The following is a 19,582-nucleotide window of genomic DNA, read 5'->3' on the forward strand; positions in this document are numbered from 1 at the left end:
AATTCTGGTCTGTGTGCTCACTGCATTGTACTGTAGGTGGCTGCTGAAGCTGGGTGGTTTTGGGTTGACTTGTCCTGCAATCAAAATAATGTTTGACATCTGAATACCAACGACCCTGAAGGAGAGCTATCATTGTTCAGAGGCTGACAGACTGCTATATGGTTGGCAGTTAATGTTATGTGTCATGTTATGTTATGTTAAGTGTCATCAAATTGTTTTTAAATAGACCAACCAACAAAACTTGGACAAACTGAACGTTCTCAGGTCCTGTGTACACTAGTCGTGTGTGCCTGCTGTCAATGACAATGGAGTTCAACTCCTCCCAGGAGATAGTGTTTGTGCTGCATGGACTGAACGCGACACAGACATACAAACACATCTACTTTGCATTTACTCTCATCCTATACCTCTTCACTATTTTTGTGAATCTGACACTGATCGTTACCATTTTTCTGGAGAAAATGTTGCATGACCCTATGTATTTATTCCTCTGTAATCTGTGTATTAATGGTATCTATGGCGCTTCAGCTTTCTACCCAAAGATACTTTATGACCTTTTATTTGAATCTCATGTGATAACATACATAGGGTGCATGACCCAGATATTAGTAATCTACTCCTATGTTTTCTGTGAATTCACCAGCTTGACAGTGATGGCATATGGCAGGTATGTTGCCATCTGCAAGCCTTTACAATACCACTCTATCATGACTACTCGAAAAGTGTGGACACTGCTTCTTCTTACGTGGCTTTTCTCATGGCTAGAAAGTAGCATTGGGATGGGACTAACAGCTAGGTTACCCCTCTGTGGCCCTCGACATCGATAAACTCTACTGCTCAAACTGGGCCGTGAAGCTCTCATGCGTTGACACCATTGCTCTGAACAACCTCTATGGCTTCATTCTCACGGGTTTCTAATTTTTCTCAAATGATACTCATCCTGATTTCCACATGAACATCATCAAAGCATCTTGCGTTCCCGGATGGAGAGGAAGAAGTTCATGCAGACCTGTCTGCCTCATCTGATCACCCTGACTAACTTCACCATATCCCTCACCTTCGATGTGATGTACGCCGCATGGCAGCAACACCAGCCTGCTGGCCCTGAGGAATATCAGTGGCGGTGGAGTTCCTAGTTGTGCCTCCTCTCGTGAACCCTATGATATACGGGATGAAACTCACTCAGATTCGGAATAGAGTTTTACAGATGTTCAACCGGAAAGTTGCTGCCCTAAGCTAAATGTATTGTGGTGATGCACTTGTGTGTATCAGCATAACTTTCTTGTTGATCTAAAGGTGTAATATGTTTTACATAAAGCTAGATTGACACTTTTCATGTGTTCTTTTTCATGGACATTAGGAAGGAATAGGTGCAACTCTCGCTCACAATTAAAATCTTGGTACTTTTTCATGGACGTCATGTGGAATAACTTTTCCCCTTTTATTTGTTGTCAATGACTGAGATTCAAGTGTTTGGCTTCATGGAGTCATCTTGTTACCCTGACCAACTAACTGAAAATAACTGTATATAGCCTGCTTTATATATCCTGCCCTTACACTTTTAGAAAAAAAGTTGCTATCTAGAACCTAAAAGGGTTCTTGGCTCGCCCGTGAAATAACCCTTTAAAGAACCATTCCACAGTCTGCATGAACCCTTTCCACAGAAGGTTCTACATGGAACTCAAAAGAGTTCTACCTGGAACCAAAAAGGGGTTCTCCTATGGGGACAGCTGAAGAACCCTTTGACTTAAGAAGCCATTTCCACTCCTGTGGTGAATTGTTATCTTAGGCCTACTACTGATTCACGTTAGGGCTCTATTCAATCAGATCCGCTTTAGCCGACATCCACATAGTGGTTGTTTTGGCGGTGTCGGAGTTGGAACTGCGTTAGAGCTGTCAAATCAACAAGCGACTTCTGGCATTATACCTAAACCGGACATTGCCATTGGCTGCATGGAAGTCGCATTAACAGAAATCTCATGCAGCCTTGTTTACAAGTTCGAACACTGGAATGTGAGATGTAATCTACACCTCGATTAGGCTGATAGAAATCCTAATTATTTATTTTAAAGGTGCACTATGCAGAAATCGCTCTGCCATTTCCTGGTTGCAAAAATTCTAATAGTTTCAGTTTATGTGACAAAAGAAGCAGGTATAGTGTAGAGAATCATTGTACCATCTAAAACCGCTGTGAAATATATTTTCCATAACCAAAAATATTGTGTTTTCAGCTGTTTGAAGATGGTGTACAAAAAAAAGTTAGTAAAAGACGCAAAAACAAAACTTAATAAAGGGAAGCATATAAATAGCGCGCATAGAACAGATCTACCGCTTCTTAGACTTGCTTTCAATGAGAATGACAGATCTATAACTCACATTTCTATGTGAATTTGGTTGAGTCGCCCCAAAAAGTTACATATTTCAGCTTTAATGATTTTCAATTTGAGTGTCATTATTTCTATATAGCCAACACTTTCTCGTTGTAAACTTCTAATGCTAGTGGGACGGGTGTGGCTTCTTGACAATGATCAAGAGCAGCTGCTAACCAATTTGACAGCTCCAAAGCACTTACACCTTCGACACTGCCAAAACATAAGCTATGTGGGTTTCGGCTACCACCGTTTAACGCTTGATCTGATTGAATCTAGTCCTTAATCATCCCCCCAAACAGCTATCCTTTGTCCTCCTCCCTGTTTGCACTAATGATAGATACAGTGGGGGAAAAAAGTATTTAGTCAGCCACCAATTGTGCAAGTTTTCCCACTTAAAAAGATGAGAGAGGCCTGTAATTTTCATCATAGGTACACGTCAACTATGACAGACAAATTGAGAAAAAAGATTCCAGAAAATCACATTGTAGGATTTTTAATGAATTTATTTGCAAATTATGGTGGAAAATAAGTATTTGGTCACCTACAAACAAGCAAGATTTCTGGCTCTCACAGACCTGTACCTTCTTCTTTAAGAGGCTCCTCTGTCCTCCACTCGTTACCTGTATTAATGGCACCTGTTTGAACTTGTTATCAGTATAAAAGACACCTGTCCACAACCTCAAACAGTCACACTCAAACTCCACTATGCCAAAACCAAAGAGCTGTCAAAGGACACCAGAAACACAATTGTAGACCTGCACCAGGGCTGGGAAGACTGAATCTACAATAGGTAAGCAGCTTGGTTTGAAGAAATCAACTGTGGGAGCAATTATTAGGAAATGGAAGACATACAAGACCACTGATAATCTCCCTCGATCTGGGGCTCCATGCAAGATCAAAATGATCACAAGAACGGTGAGCAAAAATCCCAGAACCACACGGGGGGACCTAGTGAATGACCTGCAGAGAGCTGGGACCAAAGTAACAAAGCCTACCATCAGTAACACACTACGCCGCCAGGGACTCAAATCCTGCAGTGCCAGACATGTCCCCCTGCTTAAGCCAGTACATGTCCAGGCCCGTCTGAAGTTTGCTAGAGTGCATTTGGATGATCCAGAAGAGGATTGGGAGAATGTCATATGGTCAGATGAAACCAAAATATAACTTTTTGGTAAAATCTCAACTCGTCGTGTTTGGAGGACAAAGAATGCTGAGTTGCATCCAAAGAACACCATACCTACTGTGAAGCATGGGGTGGAAACATCTTGCTTTGCGGCTGTTTTTCTGCAAAGGGACCAGGACGACTGATCTGTGTAAAGGAAAGAATGAATGGGGCTATGTATCGTGACATTTTGAGTGAAAACCTCCTTCCATCAGCAAGGGCATTGAAGATGAAACGTGGCTGGGTCTTTCAGCATGACAATGATCCCAAACACACCGCCCAGGCAACGAAGGAGTGGCTTCGTAAGCAGCATTTCAAGGTCCTGGAGTGGCCTAGCCAGTCTCCAGATCTCAACCCCATAGAAAATCTTTGGAGGGAGTTGAAAGTCTGTGTTGCCCAGCGACAGCCCCAAAACATCACTGCTCTAGAGGAGATCTGCATGGAGGAATGGGCCAAAATACCAGCAACAGTGTGTGTAAACCTTGTGAAGACTTACAGAAAACATTTGACCTGTGTCATTGCCAACAAAGGGTATATAACAAAGTTGTCACGATCGTCGTTAAGAGAGGAGGACAAAGGCGCAGCGTGATGAACGAACATGTTTATTTATCTATAGTGATAAATACTGACAATGAACAAAACAACAAACGACTTGTAACGTCCTAGGTAACAGAGACCAACACGGAACAAGAACCCACAACCACAAAGGGAAAACAGACAGTTTAAATATGGCTCCTAATCAGAGACAACCAGCCCCAGCTGACACTCGTTGCCTCTGATTGGGAGTAACTCTAGCCAACATAGAAATAAACACAACTAGAACTCCCAACATAGAAATATAACACATAGAAAGAACACACCCTGGCTCAACATATAGAGTCCCAGAGCCAGGGTGTTACAGTACCCCTAAAGCGCGGACTGCGACCGCGCCTCAACTAGAGCAAAACAGGGAGGGCTGGGTGGGCATTCCTCCTCGGCGGCGGTTCTGGCTCCGGTCTTGCCCACCACCCTCCAATAAACCCCCCATAGCGCCCCTGGTCCGGTCTGGCCCCGCTGGCTGGAGCTGAACTGGACTTAGCAGGAGCGGTTAGCTTCAGCTCCGTAGTGGAGCAGTTGACCGGTACCTTACCAGGCACCGTGACCCAGGCACGGGTTGTGCGGGACTGACGACGCGCACCCCTGGTTTGGTGCGTGAGTAGGAACCGGCCGGACCGGCCTGACGATGCGCACCCCTGGCTTGGTAGCGTGAGTAGGAACGGGCCAGACCAGGCTGACGATGCGCACCTGGCTTGGTGCGTGGGCTAGGAACGGGCCGGACCGGGCTGACGATGCGCACCCCTGGCTTGGCGCGTGGGTAGAACGGGCCGACCAGGCTGACGATGCGCACCTGGCTTGGTGTGTGGAGCAGCAACGGGCCGGACCGGGCTGACGATGCGCACCCCTGGCCTGGTGCGTGGAGCAGGGACAGGCCGGACCGGGCTGGCGACGCACACCGTAGGCTTGGTGCGAGGAGCAGGGACAGGCCGGACCGGGCTGGCGACGCACACCGTAGGCTTGATGCGAGGAGCAGGGACAGGCCGGACCGGGCTGGCGACGCACACCGTAGACTTGGTGCGAGGAGCAGGGACAGGCCGGACGGGCTGGCGACGCACACCGTAGGCTTGGTGCGAGGAGCAGGGACAGGCCGGACCGGGCTGGCGATGCACACCGTAGGCTTGGTGCGTGGAGCAGGGACAGGCGGACCGGGCTGTGGAGACGGATAGGAGACCTGGAGTGAAGAGCTGCCACAACCTCGTCCTGGCTGAATGCCTACCTTCACACACTCTGTGTGAGGCATCAGCACAGAATCGTACAGGGCTGTGTACCGTACTGGCATAACAGCACGTGACACTGGCGCAGGATATCCGGGACCGAGGAGAGGCACTGAGGCCACGAGCGCTGAGCCGGCACACTCTGTCCTGGCTGCATGCCCACCTCCGCTACAACACGTGCGGGGTGCTCGCACAGGACGTACGGACTATGCCGGACCACTGTGGCACAGTGCGCAGCTCCGCATACCGCGGAACCTGCCCAGTCTCATGCTGCCATGCCTGAGTACGGGGAGTTGGCTCTGCTCTCCATCCAGGCTCCGCCAACCTGCCTTCTGGCCCCCAAAACCAGGTGGCCTCCTCTCCAAATCACCCTGTGGCAGCCTCCTGCTGCCCAGCCGCCCATGCCGTGTGCCCCCCCCCTAAAAAAAAATGGGGGTTGCCTCTCGTCCGTCCGACGATGACACTGCTGACGCCGCTGCTCCTCTCTCGCCAGGGCCTTAATCCTAGCCCATGGCCCTTTGCCCCCGAGCATGTCCTCCCAGGACCACGATTTGCCCACCTGGGCCATCGCCAGCCTCTCCATCTCCTTTCCCGGCGCTTCCTCCCATGTCCAGTCTGCCTGCTCCTGGACACGCTGCTTGGTCCTTGTATGGTGGGTTCTTCTGTCACGATCGTCGTTAAGAGAGGAGGACCAAGGCACAGCGTGATGAACGAACATGTTTATTTATCTATAGTGATAAATACTGACAATGAACCAAACGACTCGTAACGTCCTAGGTAACAGAGACCAACACGGAACAAGAACCCACAACCACAAAGGGAAAACAGACAGTTTAAATATGGCTCCCAATCAGAGACAACCAGCCCCAGCTGACACTCGTTGCCTCTGATTGGGAGTCACTCTAGCCAACATAGAAATAAACACAACTAGAACTCCCAACATAGAAATATAACACATAGAAAGAACACACCCTGGCTCAACATATAGAGTCCCAGAGCCAGGGTGTTACAAAAGTATTGAGAAACATTTGTTATTGACCAAATACTTATTTTCCACCATAATTTGCAAATAAATTCATAAAAAATCCTACAATGTGATTTTCTGGAAGTTTTTTTCTAATTTTGTCTGTCATAGTTGACGTGTACCTATGATGAAAATTACAGGCCTCTCTCATCTTTTTAAGTGGGAGAACTTGCACAATTGGTGGCTGACTAAACACTCCCCCCGCTGTATAGGATCTTAATTTGTTCACTCTTTTGTTGCTCTGCAGGAAATGCAGATGAGCTTTGTCATTTATATAAATTCACTGAGAACCCACCCTAACACACAGTTATATTAACTGTATTGCACTTTTCATGTAGCCTACCTTTGGTGCAGGTTAGCATTTATTGTAATGAGTCTTGCTCTGGAGGCAGCTCTTCAGAGTGGTCACTAGCTGGCACAGCCACAAAGTCATAAAATCTGATTTTAACTGTAACCGTAACCCTAACCTAAACCACACTGCTAACCGTAACCATAAATGAAGACCAAAAAGCAAATGTTTGTTTTCATGAATTTTTACGATATAGGCACTTTTGACTTTGCAGCTGACTCATCTAGCGGAAAACACTCAGTTCTGCCTCCAGGGCAAGATTCATGACAATAAACGTCAACCTGTACTTTTGGCAAGCTAATAGCCTAATCACCGATCAAGCAACATTATGGACTAAAAGTTCAAATCCTATTACTGCAGGATTATTTTACTGTGACAATATAGGTCAAATTAAGATTCTGCATCTGTACCACCTATGCTTCACTATTTTCTAATATTCCAGCCACTTTTCAATCCAATTATAGATGGAGTGAGGATGACCAAAATAAGACTGGCTTGTAAATACTAGGTCTATACCCTAAAATATAAGTTAATCTCTGATTGTTTGATTGTGCTATTGAATTATGTGGCTATTTACTTATAGTTGCAATCACTGACTGTACAAATGGTAATGGAATTTCACTGTTGCTCAAAGACTATTAAACTTTTGTATTCAAGTTGATCAGTTTGTATTTAACATTTATTATATGCCTCTTGCCATATCATCTTCATATTCATACCCAGTAACATGATAAGGAACACATCCACATATGACAGGATTACTTCACAGTTTCTAGTAATAAATAGTTCATTGTCATGTTGTTTCATTACTTTATAATGGCATAAGGGGTGCCAGTGCAGGCTGTGTCTGAATTGCACACATACACAATCTATTTCTGAATTGTCTCAAGGCTTAAAATTCCTTCTTTAACCTGTCTCCTCCCTTTCATCTACACTGTTTGAAGTGGATTTAACAAGTGACATCAATGAGGGATCATAGCTTTCATCTGGATTGACCTGGTCAGTCTATGTAATGGAAAGAGCAGGTGTTCTTAATGTTTTGTATACTCAGTGTATATTTATATTCTGACAAAAGGAAGGTCTATATTAATGTTCTGAAAATTCAAATGTATGTAAATTATTGAAAATGAACTACATAAATATCTAATTTACATAAGTATTCAATACATGTTAGAATCACCTTTGGCAGCGATTACAGCTGTGAGTCTTTCTGGGTAAGTCTCTAAGAGCTTTGCACACCTGGATTGTACATTGTTTTTGAAATTCTGTCTAGTTCGTTGTTGATCATTGATAGACAGCCATTTTCATGTTTTGCCATAGATTTTCAAGCCAATTTAAGTAAAAACTGTAACTAGGATACTCAGGAACATTTAATGTAATCTTTGTAAGCAACTCCAGTGTATATTTGGCCTTGTGTTTTAGGTTATTGTCCTGCTGAAAGGTGAATCTGTTTCCCAGTTTCTGTTGGAAAGCAGACTGAACCAGGTTCAGAAATTTGCCTGTGCTTAGCTCTATTCCATTTATTTTCATCCTAAATACCCCCTAGTCCTTGCTGATGACAAGCATACTCATAACACAATGCAGCCACCTCCATGCTTGAAAATATGAAGAATGGTCATCTATGGTGTCAAATCCGATTCAAAAGTTGAACGCGCACGAGATGGCTCGTGCGAGCAAAATGAAACATAATTGCACGAGCAAACACTGAGTCGAGTGAGAAGAAATGTGGTCGAGTGAGCAGAGGGTGGGTCCCACGATTGCCATTCGAGAGTGCAAATTAAACTTGAGAGCTTGCAAGTGTGACTTTGAGCGAGCAGAACACCATTGTCACAGATAAAAAAGAAAAATGTCTTAAACAGTACATATAAAACTGTAAGCAAAGAAACGTTATATGCAGAATTATGCATGTAAGACATGGGCAGCGTGCAAAGCGCAATATGTAGTTCTGGGATGATAGTGCAAAGAGCATAGTCTGTGGATGAAAAAGCATGCATGATAGCACCAGCTGTTCCGGATGACTATGTGATCACGCTCTCCGTAGCCGATGTGAGTAAGACTTTTAAGCAGTTCAACATTCACAAGGCCGCAGGGCCAGACGGATTACCAGGACGTGTACTCCGAGCATGTGCTGACCAACTGGCAAGTGTCTTCACTGACATTTTCAACATGTCCCTGACTGAGTCTGTAATACCAACATGTTTCAAGCAGACCACCATAGTCCCTGTGCCCAAGGACTCTAAGATAACCTGCCTAAATGACTACCGACCCGTAGCACTGACGTCTGTAGCCATGAAGTGCTTTGAAAGAATGGTCATGGCTCACATCAACACCATTATCCCAGAAACCCTAGACCAACTCCAATTTGCATACCGCCCCAACAGATCCAAAGATGATGCATTCTCTATTGCGCTCCACACTGCCCTTTCACACCTGGACAAAAGGAACACCTATGTGAGAATGCTATTCATTGACTACAGCTCAGCGTTCAACACCATAGTGCCCTCAAAGCTCATCACTAAGCTAAGGACCCTGGGACTAAACACCTCCCTCTGCAACTGTATCCTGGACTTCCTGACGGGCCACCCCCAGGTGGTAAGGGTAGGTAACAACACATCTGCCACGCTGATCATCAACACGGGGACCCCTCAGGGGTGCCTGCTCAGTCCCCTCCTGTACTCCCTGTTCACCCATGACTGCATGGCCCGGCACGACTCCAACACCATCATTAAATTTGGCGACAACACAACAGTGGTAGGCCTGATCACCGACAATGATGAGACAGCCTATAGGGAGGAGGTCAGAGACCTGGCCGTGTGGTGCCAGGATAACAACCTCTCCCTCAACGTGATCAAGACAAAAGAGATGATTGTGGACTACTGGAAAAAAAAAGAGGACTGAGCACGCCCCCATTCTCATCGACAGGTCTTTAGTGGAACAGGTTGAGAGCTTCAAGTTCCTTGGTGTCCACATCACCAACAAACTATCATGGTCCAAACACACCAAGACAGTCGTGAAGAGGGCACAACAAAGCCTATTCCCCCTCAGGAGACTGAAAAGATTTGGCATGGGTCCTCAGATCCTCAAAAAGTTATACAGCTGCACCGTCGAGAGCATCCTGACTGCATGCATCACCGCCTGGTATAGCAACTGCTCGGCCTCCGACTGCAAGGCACTACAGAGGGTAGTGCGTACGGCCCAGTACATCACTGGGGCCAAGCTTCCTGCCATCCAGGACCTCTATACCAGACGGTGTCAGAGGAAGGCCCTAAGAATTGTCAAAGACTCCAGCCACCCTAGTCATAGACTGTTCTCTCTGCTACCGCACGGCAAGCGGTGCATGTCTAGGTCCAAAAGGCTTCTCAACAGCTTCTACCCCCAAGCCATAAGACTCATGAACAGCTAATCATGGCTACCCCACCCCATCCCCCTCTTTTATGCTGCTGCTACTCTGTTTATTATTTATGCATAGTCACTTTAACTCTACCCACATATACATATTACCTCAATTACCTCGACCTGCCGATGCACCCGCACATTGACTCTGTACCGGTACCCCCCTGTATATAGCCTGTGAATGTTGACCTGCTTAAAAGTCTTACTCACATCGGCTACGGAGAGCGTGATCAGATAGTCAGCTGATGCTCTCATGCATGATTCAGTGTTGCTTGCCTCGAAGTGATTTAGCTCGTCTGGTAGGCTTGTGTCACTGGGCAGCTCGCGGCTGTGCTTCCCTTTGTAGTCTGTAATAGTTTTCAACGAGCATCAGAGCCGGTGTAGTACGATTCAATCTTAGTCCTGTATTGGCTCTTTGCCTGTTTGATGGATCGTCGGAGGGCATAGCGGGATTTCTTATAAGCGTCCAGGTTAGAGTCCCGCTCCTTGAAAGTTGCAGCTCTACCCTTTAGCTCAGTGCGGATGTTGCCTGTAATCCATGGAATCTGGTTGGGGTATGTACGTACGGTCACTGTGTGGACGACGTCATCGATGCACTTATTGATGAAGCCAGTGACTGATGTGGTGTACTCCTCAATGCTATCGGAAGATTCCCAGAACATATTTCAGTCTGTGCTAGCAAAACAGTCCTGTAGCTTAGCATCTGCGTCATTTGACCACTTTTTTATTAACCGAGTCACTGGTGCTTCCTGCTTTAGTTTTTGCTTATAAGCAGGAATCAGGAGGATAGAGTTATGGTCAGATTTGCCAAATGGAGGGCGAGGGAGAGCTTTGTATGCGTCTCTGTGTGTGGAGTAAAGGTGGTCTAGAGTTGTTTTCCCCTCTGGTTAAACATTTAACATGCTGGTAGAAATTAGGTAGAACAGATTTAAGTTTCCCTGCATTAAAGTCCCCGGCCACTAGGAGTGCTGCCTCTGGATGAGCATTTTCCTGTTTACTTATGGCCTTATACAGTTCATTGAGTGCAATCTTAGTGCCAGCATCTGTTTGTGGTGGTAGATAGACAGCTACGAAAAATATAGATGAAAACTCTCTTGGTAAATAGTGTGGTCTACAGCTTATCATGAGATACTCTACCTCCGGCGAGCAAAACCTTAAGAATTCCTTAGTTTTAGATTTTATGCACCAGCTGTTGTTCACAAATATACACAGACAGCCACCCCTTGTCTCACCGGAGTCAGCCGTTCTATTCTGCCGATGTAGCGTATATCCCGCCAGCTGTATGTTATCCATGTCGTTTTTCAGCCACGACTTGGTGAAACATAAGATATTACAGTTTTTAATGTCCCATTGGTAGGATAACCTTAATCTTAGGTCATCCAATTTGTTTTCAAATGATTGAACATTGGCTAACATGATTGATGGAAGAGTCAGTTTACTCACTTGCCGTCGGTTCCTTACAAGGTACCCCGACCTACGTCCCCGATATCTCTGTCTCTTTCTCATGCGAATGACAGGGATTTGGGCCTTGTCGGGTGTCTGTAGGATATCCTTCGCGTCGGACTCGTTGAATAAAATGTTTTCGTCCAATACGAGGTGAGTAATCGCTGTCCTGATATCCAGAAGCTATTTTTGGTCATAAGAGATGGTGGCAGAAACATTATGTACAGAATGAATTACAAATAATATGAAAAAACACACATAATAGTACAATTGGTTAGAGGGCTGTAAAACGGCAGCCATCTTCTCCGGCGCCAATCTAGTCACAAACGTTGACATCAGCTAACCACTCGCCCACACGACGCCATACATGCTGTCTGCCATCTACCTGGTACAGTTGAAACTGGGATTCATCTGTGAAGAGCACACTTCTCCAGCGTGCCAGTGGCCATCGAAGGTGAGCAATTGCCCACTTAAGTCTGTTACGATGCCGAACTGCAGTCAGGTCAAGACCCTGGTGAGGACGACGAGCATGCAGATGAGCTTCCCTGAGATGGTTGTGCAAACCCACAGTTTCATCAGCTGTCCGGGTGGCTGGTCTCAGACAATCCCGCAGGTGAAGAAGCCGGATGTGGAGGTCCTGGGCTGGCATGGTTACACGTGGTCTGCGGTTGTGAGGTTGGTTGGACGTACTGCCAAATTCTCTAAAACAACGTTGGAGGCAGCTAATGGTAGAGAAATGAACATTCTCTGGTGGACATTCCTGCTGTCAGCATGCCAATTACACATTCCTTCAAAACTTTAGACATCTGTGGCATTGTGTTGTGTGACAACACTGCACATTTTAGAGTGGCCTTTTATTGTCCCCAGCACAAGGTGCACCTGTGTAATGATCATGCTGTTTATTCAGCTTCTTGATATGTCACACCTGTCAGGTGGATGGATTAAATTGGAAAAGGAGAAATACTCACTAACAGGGATGTAAACAAATTTGTGCACAACATTTCAGATAAATACGCTTTTATTTCAGCTCATGAAACTTGGGATCAACACTTTACATGTTGAGTTATATTTTTGTTCAGTATATTTTAAAGTGAAAAATCTGAGTCTCAGCATCCCTCTGTTATCGTGGAATTGCCCTGTACCAATGCACGCCACTTGTCAATCAGCATGACTCAGTATTGAACAGCCTGCTTTCATTTCATGCCTAACCCACCTTGTGAAGAGCTATCCTCCAATATGTTTTCACTTCATATTTTACCTACACTACTCATATTGTTTAGCAATGACTATCACATACATTCAGTATAGAACCATCTTTCTAACCAATAGACAGCAGCCGGTCATCATCCTCTCTACGTGACAAATGTCCTATGCACAATAAGCTGACATATGGAATTGATTTAAGATGGTCATACCATGGATCATTTAGATATTTGATTTTGAATTGTAGAACCTCTTTAGGTATCAAGAAAATACATAAAACATTATTTGATAAAATATTGAATTTGGCCTTTAGTACCAAATCTCATATAAACGCTTTGAAAAACACATTCATAAATGGCAAAAAATACAGTTTGAAAATAACTCATAAGGAATAAGGTTTTGAAGTGTCTGTCCTATATCTAGGAGATATAAGACAGCTCAGGAAATATATATATATATATATATTTTTTTCTTTCTTACACATACAGTAGCGTCTTTGCTGAACGTCTCCTCTGACAGTTGTTTTGTGATTCTACAAGGCAGATATGATACTGCACATCTTCCACCTATACTTTGCACTATTTTATTAGTTTATTTTCCAATATGTCCACCACTTTTTAATCTTATTATGTATGGTGTTAGGATGGTTAAATCAGGCAGGTTTGTAAAAAGGTACTAGACCTTAAACAAAACCAGATTTGTTTTTGTAATACTGAATTGTGTGTTTTGTTAGTTCTAGTTGCTATAATTGACTACAAATATGTGCCATTTTGGCATAATTTCTCTGTATCCAAAAGATTATTTAAAAAATTGCATCAAATGTATCATGTATTGTCACTGAGAATGCTTTATTTCATTTTAGGTACCTGGTTTTTATAATTCACCAAATAAAAATGCTGTTCCCAGTGTTCTGTTCTAGGACTGTTCTGGATTTCTACAGTTTTCAGTATTTGGGTGAAAAATTATATTCGGCTGGCAAACGTTTGGATTGGTTAATACAGTCCATTCGGAAAGTCTTCAGACCCTTTCCCTTTTCCACATTTTGTTCCGTTACAGCCTTATTCTAAAGTGGATTAAATAAATAAAAAGTCCTCATCAATCTACACACAATACCCCATAATGACAAAGCGAAAACAGGTTTTTAGATATTTTTTCAAATGTATAAAATATATAAATAAAATATACCTTATTTACATAAGTATTCAGCCCCTTTGCTATGAGACTCGAAAATTGAGCTCAGGTGCATCCTGTTTCAATTGATTATCCTTGAGATGTTTCTACAACTTGATTGGAGTCCACCTGTGGTAAATTCAATTGATTGGACATGATTTGGAAAGGCACACACCTGTCTATATAAGGTCCCACAGTTGACAGTGCATGTCACAGCAAATATCAAGCCATGAGGTCAAAGGAATTGTCCGTAGAGCTCCGAGACAGGATTGGGGTCAAGGCACAGATCTGGGGAAGGTCTCCAAGAACACAGTGGCCATCATTCTTAAATGGAAGACGTTTGGAACCACCCAGACTCTTCCTAGAGCTGGCTGCCCGGCCAAACTGAGCAATCGGGGGAGAAGGGCCTTGGTCAGGGAGGTGACCAAGAACCCGATGGTCACTCTGACAGAGCTCCAGAGTTCCTATGTGGAGATGGGAGAGCCTTCCAGAAGGATAACATCTCTGCAGCACTCCACCAATCAGGCCTTTATGGTAAAGTGGGCAGACAGAAGCCACTCCTCAGTATTGTGTGTAGATTGATAAGGGGGAAAAAACAATTTAATCAATTTTAGAATAAGGCTGTAATGTAACAAAATGCAGAAAAAGTCATGGGGTCTGATTACTTTCCGAATGTACTGTACATAAAGAGACTGAGTAAATAGAATCAAATTAGTTGCATGTCATAAACTCAATATAGTTCCATCTCTATGGAGTGGTTACATGTTGACACTGAAACTACAATCCCATGTGAGCATACACTATGATATATTTAGAGGCTAACAGGACAAGTTATTGGAGCAGTATCCCTCTGTCAAGCAAGAAGACATTTCATGGACACAAGTTTCTTTATTTCTTTCACACCTCAGAAGTCTGATAATGTACAGATATTATCTGGATCTTTTTTTATTTTTAAGAATAATAGTTTGATGGAGGATGTGAATTTGTTTTGTTAAAACGATTGTGTTTAGTTTGAGCCTAAACAGAATCAAAAAATTCAGAATCGCATTCATTCACATCCATACACACTCAAGCCTTGTAAGGACTAAGAATTGCTGCATTGACCAGAGAAAGAAAATGAACAATGGAGAACTCAACGCAAGTCAAGTTCTTTTACCTATTTGGCTTACAAGAGACATTTAACAACAAATCATTATATTTTATCTTGTCTCTTATCACATACCTTCTCATCATCACTGTGAATTTGACTCTGATCATAACAATCATTCAGGAGAAAGGCCTCCATGAGCCCATGTATATCTTTCTGTGTAGTCTATGTGTCAATGGATTGTACGGAACCGCTGGTTTCTACCCCAAGTTCTTACTGGACCTTCAGTCAGATGTTCAGGTGATATCTTATGGTGGATGTTTGATTCAAGCCTATGTAATATACACATCTGTCCTCTGTGAAATTTCTATTCTAACAGTGATGTCTTACGACAGGTATGTGGCAATATGCAGACCATTACTATATCATACCATTGTGACATCTTTAACTGTTAGAAAGTTACTCTTATTTTCTTGGTGTTATCCTTTGTTTATAGCACTCATTACACTTAGTTTAACAGTCAGAATTCCTTTGTGTGGATCTCGCATTGATAAAATCTTCTGTGACAATCCGTCTATACTGAAGCATTCATGTTTTCCTATTACCATCAATCATATTTTGAGCTATTGTATAATAGTGGTTTATGTTTTACAGATACTTTTCATTGCCTTTTCATACTGTCAGATTGTAAGGACTTGTGTAAAGTCAGCTGAGGGAAGGATGAAGTTCACACAGACATGTGTGCCACATTTATTGACAATGGTTATTTTCATCACAGTGACCCTGTTTGACATTTTGCAAGGGTGGAATAGTAATGTTAATATTACTCTAAATATGCGTAATGCAATGGCTGTACAATTCCTTGTTATACCACCTGTATTAAACCCTGTCATATATGGACTTAACCTCCAGAAAATTCGAAGGACAGTTTTTAGAAAGTGTAATATACATAAAATCCTTGATATGAGACGTTAGTTACATGATCTTACACAACAGAGAGACTTCCTGATATCAGAAGTCAACAAAAATAAAGGTAAAATCTGCCAAAACAGTTGCAAGGTTGAATGGGCCCTCATTCCTTGATATATCTATCGCCCTATTCTGGGAAAGTGATTTACAAATATTCCAAGAATAGAGTAATTGTAGCACACTTCCTGAGCAGGATAATGCCTGAATATGTTCCAAATGGCACCCTATTCCCTATATAGTGCAGTACCTTTGACCAGAACCAAAGTAGTGCACTATAAAAGGAATAGGGTGCAATCGAGAGCATAAATATGTTACTCCTTATGCAGTTAAGAACTTTCTAAAGAAGTTATTCTTAAATATACATTTTCCCCACCGGGTGATTTATTGTTAATACAGTCCCCCCCCCCCAAATTATGTCAATAACGCTTGTAGTTACAGTACTGTAAAATAGTTAGGTTGTTAGTTTGTAGGTTATTGAGTTGTGATAACGCATCTATGTGCTTATAGCCAGGCCTCTTACTCAATGCATCTCTCAAAATAAATGGATATTTACGACCGCTTTAGAAGGCAATTCATTGTTTCATTGGTGCATTAACAATATTGTAAATAGAAAGTATGGTTGAATGTAGGCTACACATTTGGAACGATATAAATTGCATAAACAAGATACAAGAAATGCTGAACAGAAATATCACATTCTGAATTTCCATTGAATTTAATCACTACATTTTTATTTTTATCCAAGTTGAACATACTGCAGATTCTATATTTATATACTGAAAAAAGGATGATGTATTTTCACTGTCTTATGGTGGTATATGGATTGTTTTAGCAATGACACCAAGTAGGCTATGTATAGCTTCAGGCAGTAAATCAAACAATTTACATTCGTCATTGGACAAACATTGCATCTTGAGTTGAATTGACATATTGACTGGCCAACCATTGATTGTAGCGTTGCTGGACCTTCCCTTTCTGATTAAGTAGTGGTAATGTTACGATTTTTTCTATTGGGATAACAGGACGAAAAATAGCCTACTATACAGAGGTCACTATTGGATAAAAAATGTGTGCGAAATGCAAACAAAGCAAAATGCATGCTTTTTTCTCGGTCCCATAAGCCAGATTTAAATGAATTCGTAATAACTCATTTGAATGGTACAGAAATTGAGTTCCTTCCTTCCAACACATTTATTGGTATCTGGCTTGATGACAAACTGTCATTTAAAAAACATGTCACTGAGCTGGTGAAGAAGTTGAAGTTCAAGGTTGGTTTATTTTACAGAAAGAAAGCATATTTTACAGAAAGAAAGCATGTCTGACTTTTGTTAATAGGAAGGAAATTGGCCAGGCCATGTTTATGTCTATTTTAGATTATGGGGATATTATCAATATGCAAGTGTAACAGTACTCTTCTTGCGTTGTAAACAATAATCGACAAGGACTCCAGCAAGTAGCACCAGTCATGGATTTATTATCTGATAGAAAAACAGCACGGTGTCAGGGGTGCTGAAGGTGGGTGTGGTGCAGGTATCAAGCGCAGGACGCAGAAGCTAAGTCCAAAAGACTTTAGTGAACTATTCACGTAGTACACGAGAACAATAAGCCCGGAGGCGAAATAAAGGCGCACACAGGCGTCAAACAAAAGGCGCACTAACATGTGCGAAAACCTCTCAAACAACGGAGGGAAGATACGTAGCTCAGAAATCCAAACAGAGGAGCAATCACACACAACACCAAACAGACACAACGAGAACTAAACAGGACACTAATGAGGACTAACTAGACACAGGTGTACAACATCAAGACAAAACCAAATGAACATGAAACATAGATCGGTGGCAGCTAGTACTCCGGGGACGACGACCGCCGAAACCTGCCCGAACAAGGAGGAGGAGCAGCCTCGGCCGAAACCGTGACACACGGATAGTATGTAATGCAATGTAGCCACCACAGATCATTCTACTCTCTGCATGCGCGCTGTACAAAATACATAAAACACCCCCAGACACCGTGAATAACCAGCTTGCATTTGCTGAAAAAATATTCAACAAAATGTACCACAAGTATTCAAAAACAAAACACCATATCTCATTTACAATATTCCAGCAATGTTTACAAACAAATGTATATAACTTGTACATTCCGATCTGCACTTAAGAGTATAAAAATCACTTTGGATGTACAGTGCTTTGCAACAGTTAACTTACCTGTGACGATCCCGGCTGTCTGAGTCGGGTCCTGTCTGGTGACTAGTGTTCCTGCTCGTATTCTCCAGTTTCCCGAGGGTTCGGGAACGCTCCGGGGAGCGCTCTGGTTTTCCGCACCTGCATCCCATCAGCAATCTGCACACCTGGTCCTGATCATCACCCTTCTTAGGCTCTGGCCCAACATCCAGTTCCTGCCGGATCGTTAGCCATGAACAGTATGTTTGTCAGCGTATCAGCCTTTGAGTTCTAGCGGTTAGTTTTGTTGTTTTTGCACCTTGTTGATTTGCTGTGTACTCACCTCCGTTTTGTTCTGTCTGCAGTCTCTCACCCCGGAACCTTCACCCAACCTCTGCCTGATGGTCGCGGCTGCCGAGCAGTGCCGGACCAACCACTGCACTCAACAACCCATCCACGCCACCCGCTCTGTTCCCTGGATTATTCAGCTTCACTGACTCTATAAATAAACACTCACCTTTGTCTCACGTACCGTGTCCTGGTCTGCTTCTGGGTTCTGGCTTAGTTAACCGTGACAGAACCCAGAAGCAGACCAGGACACGGTACGTGAGACAAAGGTGAGTGTTTATTTATAGAGTCCGAGTTGAAGCTGAATAATCCAGGGAACAGGAGCGGTGGCGATGGGTTGTTGAGGGTGCAGTGGTTGGTCCGGTACTGGCTCGGCAGCCGCGACATCAGGCAGAGGTTGGGTGAAGGTTCCGGTGAGAGACTGGACAGAACAAAACGGAGGTGAGTACAGCAAATCAACAAGGTGCAAACAACAAAACGAACGCTAGAACTCAAAGGCTGATACGCTGACAAACATACTGTTCATGGCTAACGCGATCCGGCAGGAACTGGATGTTGGGCCAGAGCCTAAGAAGGGTGATGATCAGACCAGGGTGTGCAGATTGCTGATGGGATGCAGGTGCGAAGGAAAACCAGAGCAGCTTTCCCGAACCCGGGAAACTGAGAATACGTACAGGAACACTAGTCACCAGACAGGACCCGACTCAGACAGCCGGAATCGTCACATTACCGCTGGTTTGGCGCTTGTTGACTGGGATTATTCTAACTCAAATACCACCCTTCGTAAGCAAGCAATGCAAACCAGCTAGTAAGATTCCATGTTGATTAGGTGAAGGCAATACCAAAACGAAAACCAAAAAACGAATTGGCTTACAATAGAGTGGCTACAGGAATCACCAATAATAACCCTGTTACACTCCCCCCTACTGAATTCCACTTGCAAAAATACGAAATACTAACCACGACTGAAACAACAATGAAACAGGGAGAACACTTCTCAAGAATCTGTACATACGCCTCGTGATCAGACACTGATTCGTACTGCTTGGCATCGAGAAACTAGCAGAGAAAACTGAGCAAGGGAAC

At 43.5% G+C, this 19,582-nt stretch overlaps 1 protein-coding gene and 1 pseudogene across 1 annotated transcript; both read left to right on the top strand.

Moving 5' to 3' along the window:
- Positions 1 to 305: 305 nt before the first annotated feature.
- On the top strand, positions 306 to 1,240 carry LOC121562720 (annotated as a pseudogene).
- A 13,810-nt stretch (positions 1,241 to 15,050) lies between these two features.
- On the top strand, positions 15,051 to 15,989 carry LOC123484391 (olfactory receptor 6N1-like). The gene has a single exon (XM_045214718.1). It carries the CDS (start codon positions 15,051 to 15,053, stop codon positions 15,987 to 15,989), a length of 939 nt encoding a protein of 312 aa, XP_045070653.1.
- The last annotated feature ends 3,593 nt before the right edge of the window (positions 15,990 to 19,582 follow it).

Source organism: Coregonus clupeaformis, unplaced genomic scaffold, assembly GCF_020615455.1.
Source record: "Coregonus clupeaformis isolate EN_2021a unplaced genomic scaffold, ASM2061545v1 scaf0298, whole genome shotgun sequence".
NCBI classification, from domain to species: Eukaryota; Metazoa; Chordata; class Actinopteri; order Salmoniformes; family Salmonidae; genus Coregonus; species Coregonus clupeaformis.

Excerpts from the sequence above, each read along its gene's own strand:
- LOC123484391 (XM_045214718.1), top strand. The coding sequence starts at position 15,051 with ATGGAGAACTCAACGCAAGTCAAGTTCTTTTACCTATTTGGCTTACAA.